At 42.9% G+C, this 17,106-nt stretch overlaps 1 protein-coding gene across 1 annotated transcript in view; it reads right to left on the bottom strand.

The window, feature by feature from the left end:
• The window catches only part of MEIS3 (Meis homeobox 3), a 35,873-nt gene extending 19,741 nt beyond the window's left edge, over positions 1–16,132 (bottom strand). Inside the window, 7 exon segments of the mRNA XM_044305981.1 lie at positions 958–1,017; positions 1,019–1,108; positions 4,535–4,585; positions 6,405–6,455; positions 9,349–9,496; positions 11,987–12,189; positions 15,743–16,132. Coding sequence (XP_044161916.1) covers positions 958–1,017; positions 1,019–1,108; positions 4,535–4,585; positions 6,405–6,455; positions 9,349–9,496; positions 11,987–12,189; positions 15,743–15,754 — 615 coding nt within the window. The 5' untranslated portion in view covers positions 15,755–16,132.
• Positions 16,133–17,106: the final 974 nt, after the last annotated feature.

Raw genomic sequence — 17,106 nt, 5'->3', positions numbered from 1 at the left:
GTTGCAAAACTACAACTCCCAGCATGCCCGGACAGCCTACAGGTATCAGCCTACAGCAGGGCATTGTGAGAGTTGTAGTTTTACAACAGCTGGAGGGCCGCAGTTTGAGAATGCCTGGTGTAAAGTATTCATTAACACAGTACGCCAGGGGCTCTAAGAGGGTGTATAGGTCCCATGCGATGTAAATACCCAACATCTGCCACCAGGGGGTAACAGCCCAACCTAAACCAATCCCAATAAATAGAATGCTGCAATTTCGCTTCCCGCAGCCCCCCTCCCCCCCACCCTATTCACCATAAACTATGAGCAGCAAATATTTAAAAAAATGCAAGAATGTTTGGAAGGAATCAGATTTCATGTAGGAGCAGCGAGCGCCCACTAGAGACAGGAGGTATTATTGAAGCCTGCTGGACGTAGGCCGCGCAGCCTGCGGTGAGGAAGGGGTTAGGTGTCGATGGCGCGCACTGGGTGACAAGCACACAATAGGCTGCTGCTTGGAATATGGAATGAGTGCACTCAGCGAGAGGCCTCGCTCCTTACCCTGCCTGCTCTGTAGCCTGAAGGAATATTAAAAATGCATCAGTCCAGCTATAGGCAAATGCATCGCCTGCATTAGTTTGTAAAGAAGGAGGCGATAGAGCGCTGGCGCTATCTAGGGGTGGGGGGAGCGTAACCAACAATTAACGGTCGTGGGATGCGCCTGATTAAAGATGCAGTGGAGTGTCCCTGCGCTGGATCCATAATGTACATGCGTCAGGGCTCTGCTAGAACAACAGATGCCGATATAGTGACATAATAAAGTCCGGGCTCATGCTAGGCATATGGATGAGGCTGCAATCACGTGACCGCATATTGGCTTCCCAAAAGAGGAGCGGATACCAACGACAAAACCAAGGGATTTCCTGCTTTCCTCTGCTGGGATCCATCCTTCAGAATCACCCACCAAGATAGTCTCACCTGATCTGATAAACTCGTGCAGGATCCCGTGAAATCTTCCAAGTCCGACTTGGAGGAACCAGTCGCGGTCGTCTATCACCAGGTCAATGGGCATCTTGCCTTTCAAGCAGGTGATGTATCGGTGGCAGAAATTGTCGCATAGGTCGTGAACCTATTGGGAAGGCACAAGATGGCTTAATGAAGCGATAGTCGTGAGAGCCCTCAGGATTTCATGACAGGGTTTAGACAGTAGGTTCACATTCTTCATCTAATCAGCTAATCCCTCACTTAACGGACTTCTGGGGAGCATTTCACCACTCCAGAAACACTTAACCGAGTTCAACGGGCAGGTGGAGACCATCGGGGTCAGGAGGAAATAAAGACGATCTGGTCTGACCCAACCCATGGACAACGCTGAAGGTGACACTGTCAGATAGACACTGATATGTGTAGCCGATCAGGTGAGCAATATGGCAGATCTTTCCAATCATGCAACCCTGAGGTCTTCATCTTCCAGCTGGGCTGGGCAACCCTAAATAACCATGAAAAGTCCTGCCACTTCATAAACTTGAACAATCCCGCTGCAACATCTGACTAGCGCCTCATTCCATCATATTGTGAGAGCACTTAACCACTACGCCAGATGTTCTGCACTGGTCATATGAAGCTCCTTCTCAAGAACAAGGTGGCCACACAGATTAGATTAAGGCTAGGTCTACACGACGACAGTTGTCGCGCGACATTTTGTTGCACCAATGTCGCGCGACAATTTTTATAATGGCAGTCTATGGTGTCGCACTGCAACATGCGACATGTTGCGACTGCGACGCGACAGTCGCAGAAAAATCCATCTTGAATGGATTTTCTGCGACTGTCGCATCGCAGTCGCAGCATGTCGCATGTTGCAGTGCGACACCATAGACTGCCATTATAAAAATTGTCGCGCGACATTGGTGCAACAAAATGTCGCGCGACAACTGTTGCGCCCTATCTGTCGCGCGACTTTTTGTCGTGTAGACCTAGCCTAACTGGGTTTTCCAGAGAGTTTCATATTGATGGCCATTCCTCAGCATAGGGGTTCACCTAGGCCATGAGACCGATGAACATGAAGTCTCTGGCTTAGGAAGAGGCCGCAGTGATCACCAGACCCCACCGATCATGTACTTATGTCCTATCCAGAGGATAGGCCATCAATATTAAAATCTCAGCCAAACCAGTTGACCCTAATAGGATGGGCTAACTGCCTAATGTGCAAGAGGGAGCCCTGACTCTCCCTCAACAGCAGATTCAAGGCTAGATGGGGGAGAAGGAGGATCAAGCATGATTGATTTCAATATGCACCATCCTTTGATCTCACGGGAGATAAGCTGTCGCCGGAGGATTACCCGTTGGCTGAGCAAGCTTGTATGACCACCTTGAGAAAGAATAAAAAGTACTTGGGGCAGTCCAAGGTATAGCTGCTCCTGAAATACTGTCCTTGAAATATCAGTCTACCCACAAAACTTTTCGGCTGAACACCATATGCAGCTGCCTATACAGCCCAGTTTGGCTGAATCTTTAAAAAAACAGGTTGTCTTTGGCCAATAACATGATAATGCCCTAGAAAAGTGATGGCTAACTTCCGGCACTCCAGCTGTGGTGAAACTACGACTCCCAGCATGATCTATTCATTTCTATGGAGTGCTGAGAACAGCCCAAGCAAGGGGGCATCTTGGGAGTTGTAGTTTTACCACAGCTTGGAGTGTCTAGAATATTGATTGCTTCGTATATGTGGGTGATGTAAGGAGGTGGAGGTGCAAAAGGGATTTGAAGAGGGGCTGATGACCTATTGCCGCTTGGTGTTAGGCTCTGTGACATCTGTGACAAGACAGTCAATGGTTCATCCATGAAGACGTCCGTGAAGGATCCGTGTTTAGGTCCGTGTATCTGTTTATAGCCTAATTTCTAGTGCATCTTCTACCAATGGTCCGTGAAAAACCAAAGACCAAACACAGATGCCACACAGAACCATAGACTATAATATGTGCAATCATGGACAAAAATAGGGCATGCTTCCCTGGAGTTACCACGTACCCGCGGTCCGTGGAAAACAAGATGTGTGAATACATGCATTTAAGTCAAAGGATACGTGAGCGGTCCGTGGAGAAACACGGACATCACACACCTGCGACTTACTAACGTATAAAGGAGACATTATTCACTCAATGAAGATATCCGTGAAAGGTCCATCCGTTTCTCGGCCTCCATGTGTCATCTGTATCCCAAAGAAGTGGATTTCCAGATCATCTTCTCGCCATGGTCAATGAAAACCACAGACAGAAAATGGACGCCATCCGCCTTCTGCCAGTGGTTTTCACGGATCCGTAGACTTCAATAAGCATGTGAGGTCCTCAACACGGAGCAAAGATTTATTTCTGCGCCGTTTTCTACTGCAGAATCAGTTTGGGGAGGAAATCCTCACCATACTTCACACCTAAAAATCCGCAACAATCCTGCGGATTTTCTGGCAGAATTATCCGCAACGTGTGAAGGCACCCTTCTAAGGCGAAGCAAAGTCTTCCGAGAAAAGAAGCGAGCCACCAGGAGCCTTTCAAGCCATTCCCGCACAATTCCCGCCCTCACAGAATAAATGCAGCTTTCTGACTGGAAAAGACGGAGAGTGGGATTTATTCAAGACGCCAACTTGCTGCTGACAGGTAACCCGGCTGGAAGGTGAACCGGCGAGGGGGGCTAGCCTTTTCTTTTTTTTATTTAAAGGCGCAGCTCTTACCTCGCCGCCTCTACAACCCCCAGGCCTGTTTCTTTAATCCTTCTCGATTCCCAGCAGGCAGGCGATGGGAATCAAAGGGTTAATTACCACATTAACAAGAGGATTATCTGGTTACAAACCACCAGCACCTCTTGTATCCTTTAATGAGCTCATTAGCTTATCAAACCAGAGGGGCAGTTCTGAAGTAGAGCCTTTCATCTCTCTGGGCCCCCCTCCCCTGCTTCTCAAAGTGGTATGTGCCAACCCGGAGCTCATCCAAAGGCTGGTGGGATTCTCCATATGGGAGGAGGGGGGCTGGGGGAGAGGATTTTTTTTTTTGTCTGTACAATTAACCTTTTCCTGCCTGCAGGCATGCACAGCACGCCTTGGTGTGTCCCCTCATCTTTACATGCACAGCTCATTACCGCACCTCGCATCCATCCGTGTAAAATAGACAGAAAACTACATGCGCCGTTTAGCAGTTGACCTAAATATCCAACAGACCTTAATGTGTTTATGTACAGCCCTTGCAGTATACAGTGAACCAGGGAGGATTTGGGCAGGTGTGATGCTAGATTCTGACCTACAGAGCTCACTATCTACGTGCATTACTGTGTGCTTGCTGCGGGGGATGATGTCATTTATAATATTCGCCCCACAGGCTCCGCTGGTGAAGGTCACTAAACCTAAAGAATCTTGCTGAAGGCCCCAGGATGAAGCTCAATGCATCCATCTAACCGTGGGGTAAACTTCAATGGGAAGGATCAGACAAATTCTGCGTGCACAAGGGTGGACTGTAAAGGGCCCAGCAACCCGGACAGGAAAATCGGATGACGGCGAGTGACTTACCTTTTCTAGCTCTAAGAGATGAAATCTTAAAACCTGGATGGCTTGGATCATCTAAAAATAAAAAAAGAAATGAAAATAAATGACGACATTACTTTTAGTCAGTATTAAGCCTCTTTCACACGGGCGTTGCGGGAAAATGTGCGGGTGCGTTGCGGGAACATGCGCAATTTTTCTGCGCGAGTGCAAAACATTGTAATGCGTTTTGCACTCGCGTGAGAAAAATCGCGCATGTTTGGTACGTGTTCTGGCCAACATTTTTAGATTTTTTTAGAGTAAGATGAGTTTTTTATGGTGTTTTTTACCTAATGTTCTTCAAGTCGTATAGGAAAAAATCCCAGAAAAAAAACAACACAATACCTTAAAAAAAAAAAAAAAAAATAAGAAATACAACCGACCCAAAAGCCACAAACCAAAACCATTTGCATGCATTTTTGTCATTCAATATGGAATTCACATCTGGCCCCCCCCAAACATAAATAAAATAAAAAATATGCAAAAAAAATGCTAATAAAACCAGAATTAAAATTTGATGCAGTGGAAAGCAAGCTATTGCTCCCTGTTATCAGCCATTTTACGTTAGGGAGAGTCGGAAGAGTCTCGAGCTCCAACATACTGAGGCTCCTAATGAACAAAAACTTCAGGAGCGAAAAAAAACACGCTCGAGTGTCCTGCATTTCGTGTTTCCCACAGATCTTCGGCTCACATCTGGAGCTGGTGTATTTACTGCAAAAAATACTTGCTCAAAACTCATCACAAAAATAAACAAAAACCAAAAAAAATTAAAAGTGCAGAAAGACGCCACTAAGAAACCACGTGTAAAAGCAGTCGTATAGTGCCATATTTGTGCCATAATTGGATGCAACTTTTGGAGCTTCTCGACACTTTTTAGGAGCGGTGATAAAGGGAGGGGCTTAGCTGTAGGGGCATGGCTTAGCACCGCATGTCGGTAGACTTCATTATCTGGTGGGAGACAGGTCAGAGATGCGTCCTAATTTATTAAGAGGCGCCCGTTTCTGGCGCAGGGATATCAAGATTGGTGTATGGGGATGCCAGTCTTATGAAATCTCCCCAGTGTGTCTTTCCGCTAGCATTTTCTTTATGGCCTAGAGGAGGTGATATCAAAACAGCTTAAAAAAATGCCAAGAGCTCCAGCATGCTGTTTTTGTTTTTTTAAAGAAATCAAAAAAGACAAAATGCCACCTAATCAACAAAAAACTAAAAGGTCTGTGGGTCCTGCCCTTCATATCTCCCATAAACCTTCAGCTACTGCAAAACTGCAGATGCAAAAACCCTGCCCCAAAAAGTGCAAAAAAATGGCACAAAAAAATTCGTTTTTCTCAATGTTTTTCATGCCGTATAGGGAAAAAAATAAAATACCATTCTGAAAAAGAGAAATAAAACTGACCCCCAAAAATGCCACTAAAAAGGTACAAATTGTATGCAGCACTTTCTATAGTTCAATAGACTTAAAAAAAAAATTGTATCAGCCGCTGGGGTTTTATGTTCTTCAGGCCTCTTGCACACCACTGTATTTTCTTTCCAGTGTCCATTCCGTTTTTTTTTGCGGACAGTCTGCGGAACCCTTCACTTTAATGGGTCCGCAAAAAAAAAACGGAAAGTTACTCCAGTGTGTATTCCGTTTCCGTATGTCAGTAAAATAATAGAACATGTCCTATTATTCTCCGCATTACAGGACAAGGATAGGACTGTTCTATTAGAGGGCCAGCTGTTCCGTTCCGCAAACTACGGAATGCACACGGATGTCATCCGTATTTTTTGCGGACCGCAAAATACATACGGTCGTGTGCATGAGGCCTTAATGGTACAGGCAGCTTCATACGGTGACGGATCCGACTGGAGGACTCCTTACCAGGTTGTCCAGCTCCGGGTTAGATGAGAAGAGCGGTTTTTCTGTTCTGACCTGGAGACATAAAGCAGAGAGAGCCCCTCATTATCAGACGTCAGGTCCACTCCGGGTCCCCCCCCTTCCCCTCCAGTCCCATTCCAGATAAACTTTGCGTTTTAATCTCCAATAATCTATTAAACTGTTGATCTTCCTGCCTGGCGCTTCCCTGGAGAAGCCTCCGACGCCTCCGCCTGCTCCCGGCAGCATCCATAAAACATCAGCGCTCACGTTTATCGAGGTTTTATCCAACTCCCCCACTTAAAAAAAACAGCGTCATTTGTAGCAGAGGACAGCATCGTGATCGGGGCTTTTTAAGTGTTTTCCATTGATTTTATTTTTTTTTTCATTCCGCTGTATTTATTTATTTATTTTTAATTGTGTAAAAAGGGAACAGATTTCGGGAAATTTAACACTTTGTATACTCATCAGAAGCAGAACGCTCGCACACATGTCTCTCGGGCTGTATCATAATTGGTCATTACGCTAGCACCCATTATTAATATTACGATCCTGCCGGCGGTCAGGCGTAGTCCAATGACATGGGACCGTCTTGTTGTATTAATTTACTTCTGCAACTTAAGTTAGGGTTTTTTTTTCGACTAAGACATCTAATCTTAAGGTTGATTTGAAGAGAAGATCTTCCTTTCCTAGGTTTAGAAAAAAATTAAACATGGCTGCCTTCTTCTTCAAAAAAACAGCACCACCCCTGTCCAGAGGTTATGTCTAGTACTGCAGCTCAGTTCAAATGAAGTGAATGGGGAAAAGCCGCAATACCACACACAGCCTGTGGACAGGGGTGGTGCTGTTTTTGGAAGAAATCAGCCATGTTTTGTCTAATCCTTTAAGCCATCCTTTTCTATGAAGGTGTGGTCGGTTACTGGGAAATGCGGCTTCGCAATCAGCTTTCCCAGAGTCCTGAGTGGTTAATACATTCTACAAGTAGGAAGATTTCCTGTCCAGGACTCTAGGAAAGCTGGGTGACAGCCCCTATTTCAGCTATCGGCCATCTTAGTGGCCACTCAGCTTTTCCAGACACAGATGCAGCTAAGAAACATCCGGTAATCCCTTGTGGTATGTTCACACGACATGTATTTTCCGTGGAGTCTGACCCTCCAGTTTCTGTTGCCGATTTGCCCCTTTCTCATTAAATTGGGTTAAGGCCTCTTGCACACGACCGTGTGTCCCCCGTGGCGGTATAGCGGCGGGTCCGCAATACACGGGACACTGGCCGTGTGCATTCCACGTCACGGATGCGGACCTATTCACTTCAATGGGTCCGCAAATCCGGAGATGCGGTGCGGAATGCAACGGAAGCACTACGGAGAGCTTCTGTGGTGTTCCGTTCCGTGCTTTTGTTCCGCAAAAAGATAGAACTTGTCCTATCTTTTTGCGGAACGGACGGACTGCGGACCCCATTCAAGTGAATACACGGGCAGCACACGTTCGTGTGCAAAGAGGCTAAATTCGAACGATTTCCAACCCAATTAAATGACGGGCCGGAAACTGTTCCTATGCATGTGCCCCCTGTTCGCTGAAATCCCATTTCATGAGGGATTTCCAAGTGAAAATCCAAGGCAAAAGGTGTAATGTGAACACAGCCCAAGGGAAAAAACTAAGGATCTGCTTTTTTTTTATTTTTCAAAAACATTGCCACGCTTGACAAGTGCTTAAGGCTGGTATTGCAGGGGAATGGTGCAGAGCTGCAATACCAGACACAGCCTACGGGCCAAGGTGGCGCTGTTTCTGTAAAAAAGGGGAACCTAATCACGAACCTTCTAGGCCTCAACCAGAGACGATCTGGACCTACAAGTCCTAGTATGCTTTCAACTGCAGTTGCTTTTTTTTTTATAAAAAACCGCTGCACATCCTGTCAGATGATTCTTTAAGTGATTTATTTCTGTTTTTAATCGCATATATAAGCAGCTGTGCAAAAAAAAAAGAAAAACATCACGGAAATCATATGCGACATTTCCTTTATGTTCCGTGAGGGCTAGGAATATTAGAACAATCTCATATTTAAAATCTCTGCTAATTTAATAAAATGTATGCGTTTTTTCAGGGTTTTTCAGTTGTTTTTTTTTCATGCAGAAAAATAAAACCTGATGTGTAATCCGCATGGAGATTCCTTTTTTTTTTATTATGGCTTTTTTTGTTTGTTTTTTTTTTTTTATACGTTTTTGACGTGGTTTTTCATTCCTGCCCATGGAAACTCTGGATGCAAAATCCGCTTTGAGAATGGACACGTCTCTTCCTTTTTTCTGCGGCATGGTTTTAAAAACCACAAGCGGAAAAATAAATAGCGCCAAGCGGTTTTCCCATTCAGTTCAATGCAGATGAGTTGCAAGCGGTCTCAGCATGGTTTTTGGGCCAAAAGCCACATAAAATTAAAAAACTCTGTGTGACCATACCCTAAGCATTTTTTATGCGTTTTTTTTTCTGCCGCCACGTCACATCCCCATGCACCACCCAGTATTGTGGGACTTGCGGTTCATTACCGGAGTGCTACAGGTTACCGACACGTGTCTTACGTTAAACTGACTTTATCATAAAATGCACAAAGTAAAATTTTTTTTTTTTTACAAAATTTAAAAAAATATATAAACTTTGTTTTTATTGTGTTTTAATCACATTTAAAGGGGGGGTTCCCTTAAATGTTGGGGGGGGGGGGGGGTTCCCTTAAATGCGGGTCTCCTTTGAGAAGGCCATGACAATGAAGAGGCATCGGGGATGGGGCCGGCCACCTGGCCTTTGTCCGCTGTCAATGTTCTAGGCTTCTAACGGAGCCCTTCTGCTTTGTGTTAATTAAATCCACCTTCCTTGCGGATCGAGCCCCCCCCCCGCCCACGATAGAAGCCCACCACATCTGAGAAACCGTCAGCGGCTCCGACGCTGCGAAAATCACACTGACCTGTTTGGCAAATACAGAAATGTCTTCGTTGAATGAATCCGAGGAGCACACGTCCCCCCCTGGGAAGGAGCCGGAATTATCCCGTGGCGAACAAGTAGCCAGCTCGCACTTCTCAAACACCAGCGCCAGCAGGGGAAACAGGGGGTGTCTGTGAGGGGGAGAGAGAGGTTACAGTTACACGTCAAGTCGTCACGTGGGGTACAGCGAAATCACACGGTGAGCGGCTGTGCCGCCCCAAGAGCTTGCAATCTGTTCAGAGTTAACAGTCTACTGAAAATAACCCGGGATGAGCCAAGCCAGTCCAGAAGACATGGGTGCTGCACACTTGGCTGCTTCCCTGGTGATTTTGTCGGGGGGCGCTCTGGTTACACAAATACCGATAGGTTTGTTTGTATATCGGCCCCATATCGCGGCGGTTTACAAAGACCTCGGTATTTTTAGCCGCACACACGCGTCTGTATATTTATAGACGTGCTGCGTGTGGGATTGTGTTACACACTGACTCTTTTTTTCACTACTTTAACGAGAGAAATTCCCGGCTCCGATTCCTGACTTTTTTTTTTTTGTTTTGTTTAAGTAAATAATAATTCAGGTTCACACGCTTTTAGATTGCAAGCTCTTGGAATCAGTATCTAGAACAGCAAAGAATGGGCTACAGATTTTATATATACTCTATAGGACAGTATATAGTATGTGGACCCACTGGGAAATGCAGGTCCTAGGCTGCTCAGGATAGTCCTGGAGGTGAGGAAAATCACAAATACTAGAAGAAGGACATGGACGGTCCATACACATCCCAGGAGAGAAAAGGACCTAACTGTATATAATGCACCTCACATAAGAAGAGCAACAGTTGTATCATATACTACATAGGGGAGTATAGACAGGCTCACTGCTACATGTCTGTGTATAAACCGTCAGACATAGAGATAGATAGATAGATAGATAGATAGATAGATAGATAGAAGATAGATAAATAGAATATAAATAGGCATGAGATGATAGATAGATAGATAGATAGATAGATATGAGATGATAGATAGATAGATATGAGATTGATATTAGATAGATATAAGATAGATAGAATATAAATAGGCATGAGACAGATAGATAGATTTAGATAGATAGATAGATAGATAGATAGATAATGAAACAGATGGATGGATAGGTAATAGGCAGGTAGATAGATATGAGACTGATATTAGATAGATATAAGATAGAATATAAATAGGCATGAGACAGATAGATAGATAGATAGATAGATAGATAGATAGATAGATAGATAGATAATAGGCAGGTAGATAGATATGAGATTGATATTAGATAGATATAAGATAGATAGGTAGGTAGATAGATGGATAATTAGATAACAAAATAGAAAAATAATAGATAGATATGAGATAGAATAGATAGAAACTGTAGATAGATAGTTTATGAAATAGAAAAATAGATATGATAAAAGTTTAACTCCGATACGTTGCCAGCATTGTTAGCACTGCAGGTCCAAATGTGAAATGGGTCAAGTTCACAAAAGTCAATCCGTGCGTTTCCGTGTTGGACCGCGCTGCTGTTTCTTCACCGAAAAAACCTTCCTTCCAGCATAAAACCATTCAAGGTTTGGGGAAACACCAACCTCCACGTGTGAGTAATGTTTCTATGTTTCTATGAAGCAGGCGCCCCGATACTGAAGTACTGATACCACAGGTCTACTAAAAGTGGTTTATTCTACTCCCAAACAAACTCTTTGTAAAAGCATATCAAAGTTGTTGAGATACTAATCATCCTTCTGCCCAACCCGGGTTTCGCTTTTGCAATTCATCGCTAAGCGCTAAAGCGAAACCCGAATCGGGCAGGAGTACGATTAGTATCTCAACAACTTTGATATGCTTTTACAAAGAGTTTGTTTGGGAGTAGAATAAACCACTTTTAGTAGACCTGTGGTATCAGTACTTCACTATCGGTGCGCCCGCTTCATATTCCACAGGAGGTTTGGTGGAGGTGAATGGTCTTAAGCTAGAAGGTGTTTTCAGTGAAGAAACAGCAGCGCGGTCCAACACGGAAACGCACAGAAAGATAGATAGATAGAATTGCTTACTACAACCGCTAGCTAGCTGAGATATTATATATATATATATATATATAATGCAATTCCGATCCTCTGTGAATTACAGTTGGGGGAGCTGCTCATACAGCTACACATATGATAAACATATAAACTATAACCCACAGACAATGTGAACTGGGAACCAACAACTAATTACACATAATACAGCGGAAAGTAAATCTACCGCCATAGATAGCGGTATAACTGACGTACATCACGCCTGTGACCACCACATGCACCTGGTGAAGGCCAGCCATGCTCACCGTCACCCCATAGACACCATCATTATCAGTGTCAGACCAGGCCTTTGGAAGGTCCACAGAGCTAACAATCACCCAACATAAAGAGCTCCACATTTAACGGTAGATTCATTGTGCCTATAAGATGTAGAGCTGTGTAACACATGGGCACAACACCAGACAGGTCGTTTCAGCAGCTCTGATCCTGTAAGATTTGCAAATGTTATATTACGCCAAGGGGTCAGCATGTAATGTGCAGCCAGCAGTGAGCTCATGAGGCGCCAACCACTCTTACCCATAAATCTCATCCTTCTCCCTCTTCAGACTGTCGTTGCTGCCCATCCCAGGGGGCATGGGGATCCGATGAGGTGCCCCAGCAGTTCCATAGGGTGAGCTCTGGCTTAGGGAGTGATGCTGCATGACTCGTCCCGTGTGTGCATCCCCAAATCCTGCCAGGGGGATCCCATCTAACCCGGGGTAATGCACCATTTCGTCGTACTGCAAAGCACAGGGCAGGAGGAGAGGGTTACTTCTCAAGCACAGATAGATGAGTTACTTGCATAAAAATGTACAATGCATAAGCTTGCTGCCTATTGTCTTTCTATGCATGCATGTAGCAGAGCTGAATGTGTTATTTCAGTGTTTTTATGCCAACTTTCAGTTTTAGATAATACAGCAGACATACAGAAAATCACAGAAACATTCATGACAAACTCAGCTCTGCTACATCTGTACAGAAAACTATATTCACAGCATTAACCTTTATACAGTATATGACACACACACTAAATACCATATATACAAGTGCCATATACTGCACAAACAATGCCATAAATACATTTATATCATAATATATATATAATAAAATACATATCACACAATATACAATAATAAAATCATCAGATAAGCAAAACTAGCACATTATCTATAATTTTATGCAAAAAAAAAAACCCTCTTGGCGCTGTCATGTCATATTTTGCTAGCAGTGAAAATTTGAAATAAATCAAGAAAATTACATTTACAGATCCAAGTTCAGTTTAGGCGAGAATTCTATTAAAATTAAATCATTTTTTTTTTAAATGACCCCAAAACTTTTACTATTGCAAAAGTTCAAAAAATAAACTTAAGTAAACCCATCATTTGTTTTTTAACATCCCAGAAACCCGTCCTGCATTTTTTTTATTTTTTATTTATCGCTTCCTTCAGGCACATAGCTTGGCAGAGCTAAATAGAATAAATTGTCAAATTACATTTTATGTTGCAGTTTCAGTTTTGGTGTAAATTTTTTTGCATTTTCATACCTAAATAAAGGGTGACCCTAACACTGGACACTCTGGGTTGCCTTGTGTCAAGTGGTTGATTTTTTTTAATTATTATTTTTTTACATTTTATGTATTACAAATAGATTCCATTTTGGGGTAAAAAAAAAAAAAATGTGGAGCATTTTTTATGTCATTTTTCTATATCCTAGTCGTTTTTGCAAATCGTTAGAGGTCTGCGTATCAAGCAGAGTATATTACAGGGCTCCTAACACACACACAATACTTTGTATTATTTTATTATTATTATTTTTTTCTTTATTTAGTAGCTTTCTTCCCACACTCCTCACGCTCAGCTCTCCCAACTCCCAGGCAGCAATCAGTCAACTGTAAAGAAACTTTTGTAAAATGCAAATCTCGGCCAGCAGCTCCCTCTGCCTCTCCTTACATTTTCCTGCCTTGGCCCTGGAGATTTGGGGAAGTTTGGAGCAGTGTGTGAATTTCTTCAGGGCACTGCTACAACGGTCCAAACTTAAGGAAAGCTAAGAGCTGGCAATGGAAAGTCCAGAACTATACTGCAAATACATAGAAAATTACATTAGAAAAAAAAAATCTATATTTTACATTTTTACTTTTGGCTGCTATATAAGTAGATCATTTCTTGCATTCTTTAACACATTTTAAATTTGTCTCTTTTTACACCTACATAGAAATTCTCCGCTTTACTTTCTTCCCAAAAATATTTGAGTATTTTTGGAACACTGTATAGATTATATATATATATATATATATATATATATATATACACACTTAAGACAAAATTGCACATATATATATACCACCGAGGACAGTCCTGCAGTCTTATATACAGATTATATAATGAATGCATTATATACACTACAGTACTGCAGCCTCGTATACTAACTGTATACTGTATATATATGTCATATATGTATGACACACACACATATATATATATATATATATATATATATAGCACAGTCCTGCAGTCATATATACAGATTTTATAAGGAATGTATTATACACAGTACAGTACTGCAGCCTCATATGGTGACTGTATACTGTATATATTACATGTATGACATATATATATATACACACAGAGAACACAGTCCTGGATGTGATCTCCATGCAAATTACACAATTGCTCTAATTAGTTCTGCACAAATTAACACTGGAATGTCATCCTCATTACATGTGTGAACCTACAGAGCAAAGCCCTCCTTATGAAGCTTACAATATATACGTGCACACATACAGCTGGGTATTACACCCAGACACAGTACACAGTAAGCAGTATACAGGCCAGCAGGACTGTTCTCAGTCAGGAGATGAGATCTCTCCTGCAGCTCTGAGACATGAAAACTTCTTGGAAAAGAAAGTTTTAAACAAGTGAAGTCTGAAGGAGCTGCTGACAAACCCAGCTCTGCTGTGCACTGGTGTGTAGTGTGCAGTGTCACCCCCTATAGTACACACAGCCTGGACCTGGCTACTGTCTAAAGTACAACATAACCAGGACATCAGATAAATAGTATAAAAGTGATGGGTGTAGTGGGGTATTACAGAGGTCTGTACATGGAGTATCCAGAAGCAGAGCAGCCACAGAAATACAGGGGACAGTAATAATACTGTGCAGAGTGCAGACTGCTCCCTGATCCCAGTGTCCAGTACATTATCTGATAGAATGTGTCCAGTATACTATCTGATGTGTCCTGTATATTATTTGATATCATGTATTCAGTATATTTTATTATGTGACTAGTATGAGACAGTACTTCATGATGAGTATATATTATGTGTGTACAGTACATGTATCCAGAATACTATGTGTGCACAATATATTACATCATATGTCTAGTATATAATGTGTGTACGCTATATTATATGTACCTGGTATGTTATATAGTGTTATTATATGAGTGCAGTGTATTGTTGTAGGTGATGTGTCTAGTAGTGTGTGTGTGTACAGTATATTATAGTGTAGTATACTGTGTTATAGGACATGTATATTACAGGTTATCATGTTATATATTGGTCTAGTATATTACAGTGTAGTATGTACAGTATATTATAGTGTAGTATGTGTGTAGTACTATATTATGTTGTAGTATGTGTACCTTACATGATAGTGTAGTATACTATATTATAGTACAGTATGTAAAGTACATTATAGTGTAGTATGTGTACAGTACATGATATTGTAGTATACTATATTATAGTATGTGTACAGTACATTATAGTGCAGTATACCATATTATAGGACATGTATATTACAGATTATCATGTTATATATTGGTCTAGTATACTATATTATAGTACAGTATGTAAAGTACATTATAGTGTAATATGTGTGTAGTATATTATATTATAGTGTAGTATGTGTGTACAGTATATTATAGCATAGTGTGTACAGTATATTATAGCACAGTATGTGTGTATTATACTATATTATAGGCCATGTATATTACAGGTTATCATGTTATATATTGGTCTAGTATACTATAGTATAGTGTAGTATGTGTGTACAGTATATTGTAGTATAGTGTGTATATGTATGTACATATGTATACAGTATGTGTGCAGTATATACTAGATTACAGGTTCCCGAGGTATATCCAGTGTATGATGTGAGCTCTCCATGAAGTTTGCAGTATATTGTGTGTATCCGGAGGTGTAGTGCCCCCCACCCTGCAGCCCCCCGGCTGCTCTCTGCCCGTGTGGCCGGCCTGTGGAGCAGCACCGCCGGTGACAATGGCTGCAGGAGCACCTACCCTTTGTGCCATGCCGCCTGGGCTCGTCCTTGTGGCTGGAGACAATGGGAGGTGAGGGCGCTAGCGGCTCCGGGCTGGAGGGGAGCGCAGGGCTGGGGGACGAGGTGCTGGCAGCTGGAGCGCTGGAGGCTGGAGCATGGAGGGGACTCTGCGCGGAGGAGCTGCTCTCACAGCCGCCTGTCCATCCAGGTGTCACGGGGCAGATGAGTGACGAGTCCCGCTGAGGACGAGCTCCCGCGCCGCTCACACTGCAGACATGCCGGCTCCTGCAGGAGGATGATGCTGGGCAGCGGCGGCGGTGATGTGTGCGCCGTGTACAGGGCTGAGGAGGATGAGGAGGATGGTGGTGATGATGATGATGATGATGCTCCTCTCTCCCTCCCTCCTGCTTCTCTCTCCGAGCCCTGAGCAATGAGCAAACCCGGAAATAGAAGAGCCTTTAACTCCTGCACTGCCTGCCCTGACCAGTCCCCAAGTGCTCTGCCCCCTCCCTGCATGATGCCAGCCCAGAGCCGGGCACCGGCCACTGACCCCTGCCCGGCCAGCAGCTCCGGGGGCTGCACTCACACCAGTGCCAGTCCTCTACTATCCTGTATATCTCTGTATATACTGCCAGCCCTATTCTATAAATAATAACACCAGTGCCAGTCCTCTACTATCCTGTATATCTCTATATATACTGCCAGCCCTATTCTATAATATATAATAGCAATGCCAGTCCTGGGCTTTACCAATGCTAGTCCTATACTAAAATATATATATATATATATATATATATATATATATATATATATACTGCCAGCCCTATTCTATAATATATAATAGCAATGCCAGTCCTGTACTATCCTGTATATCTCTGTATATACTGCCAGCCCTATTCTATAAATAATAACACCAGTGCCAGTCCTGTACTATCCTGTATATCCCTGTATATACTGCCAGCCCTATTCTATAATATATAATAGCAATGCCAGTCCTGTACTATCCTGTATATCCCTGTATATACTGCCAGCCCTATTCTATAAATAATAACACCAGTGCCAGTCCTGTACTATCCTGTATATCCCTGTATATACTGCCAGCCCTATTCTATAAATAATAACACCAGTGCCAGTCCTGTACTATCCTGTATATCCCTGTATATACTGCCAGCCCTATTCTATAAATAATAACACCAGTGCCAGTCCTGTACTATCCTGTATATCCCTGTATATACTGCCAGCCCTATACTATAAATAATAACACCAGTGCCAGTCCTGTACTATCCTGTATATATATACTGCCAGCCCTATTCTATAAATAACACCAGTGCCAGTCCTGTACTATCCTGTATATCTCTATATATACTGCCAGCCCTATTCTAT

Source organism: Bufo gargarizans, chromosome 9 (assembly GCF_014858855.1).
Source record: "Bufo gargarizans isolate SCDJY-AF-19 chromosome 9, ASM1485885v1, whole genome shotgun sequence".
Lineage (NCBI taxonomy): Eukaryota > Metazoa > Chordata > Amphibia > Anura > Bufonidae > Bufo > Bufo gargarizans.
Note: the sequence above shows the minus strand (reverse complement) of the source record. Positions and strands in the feature narration are given on the sequence as shown.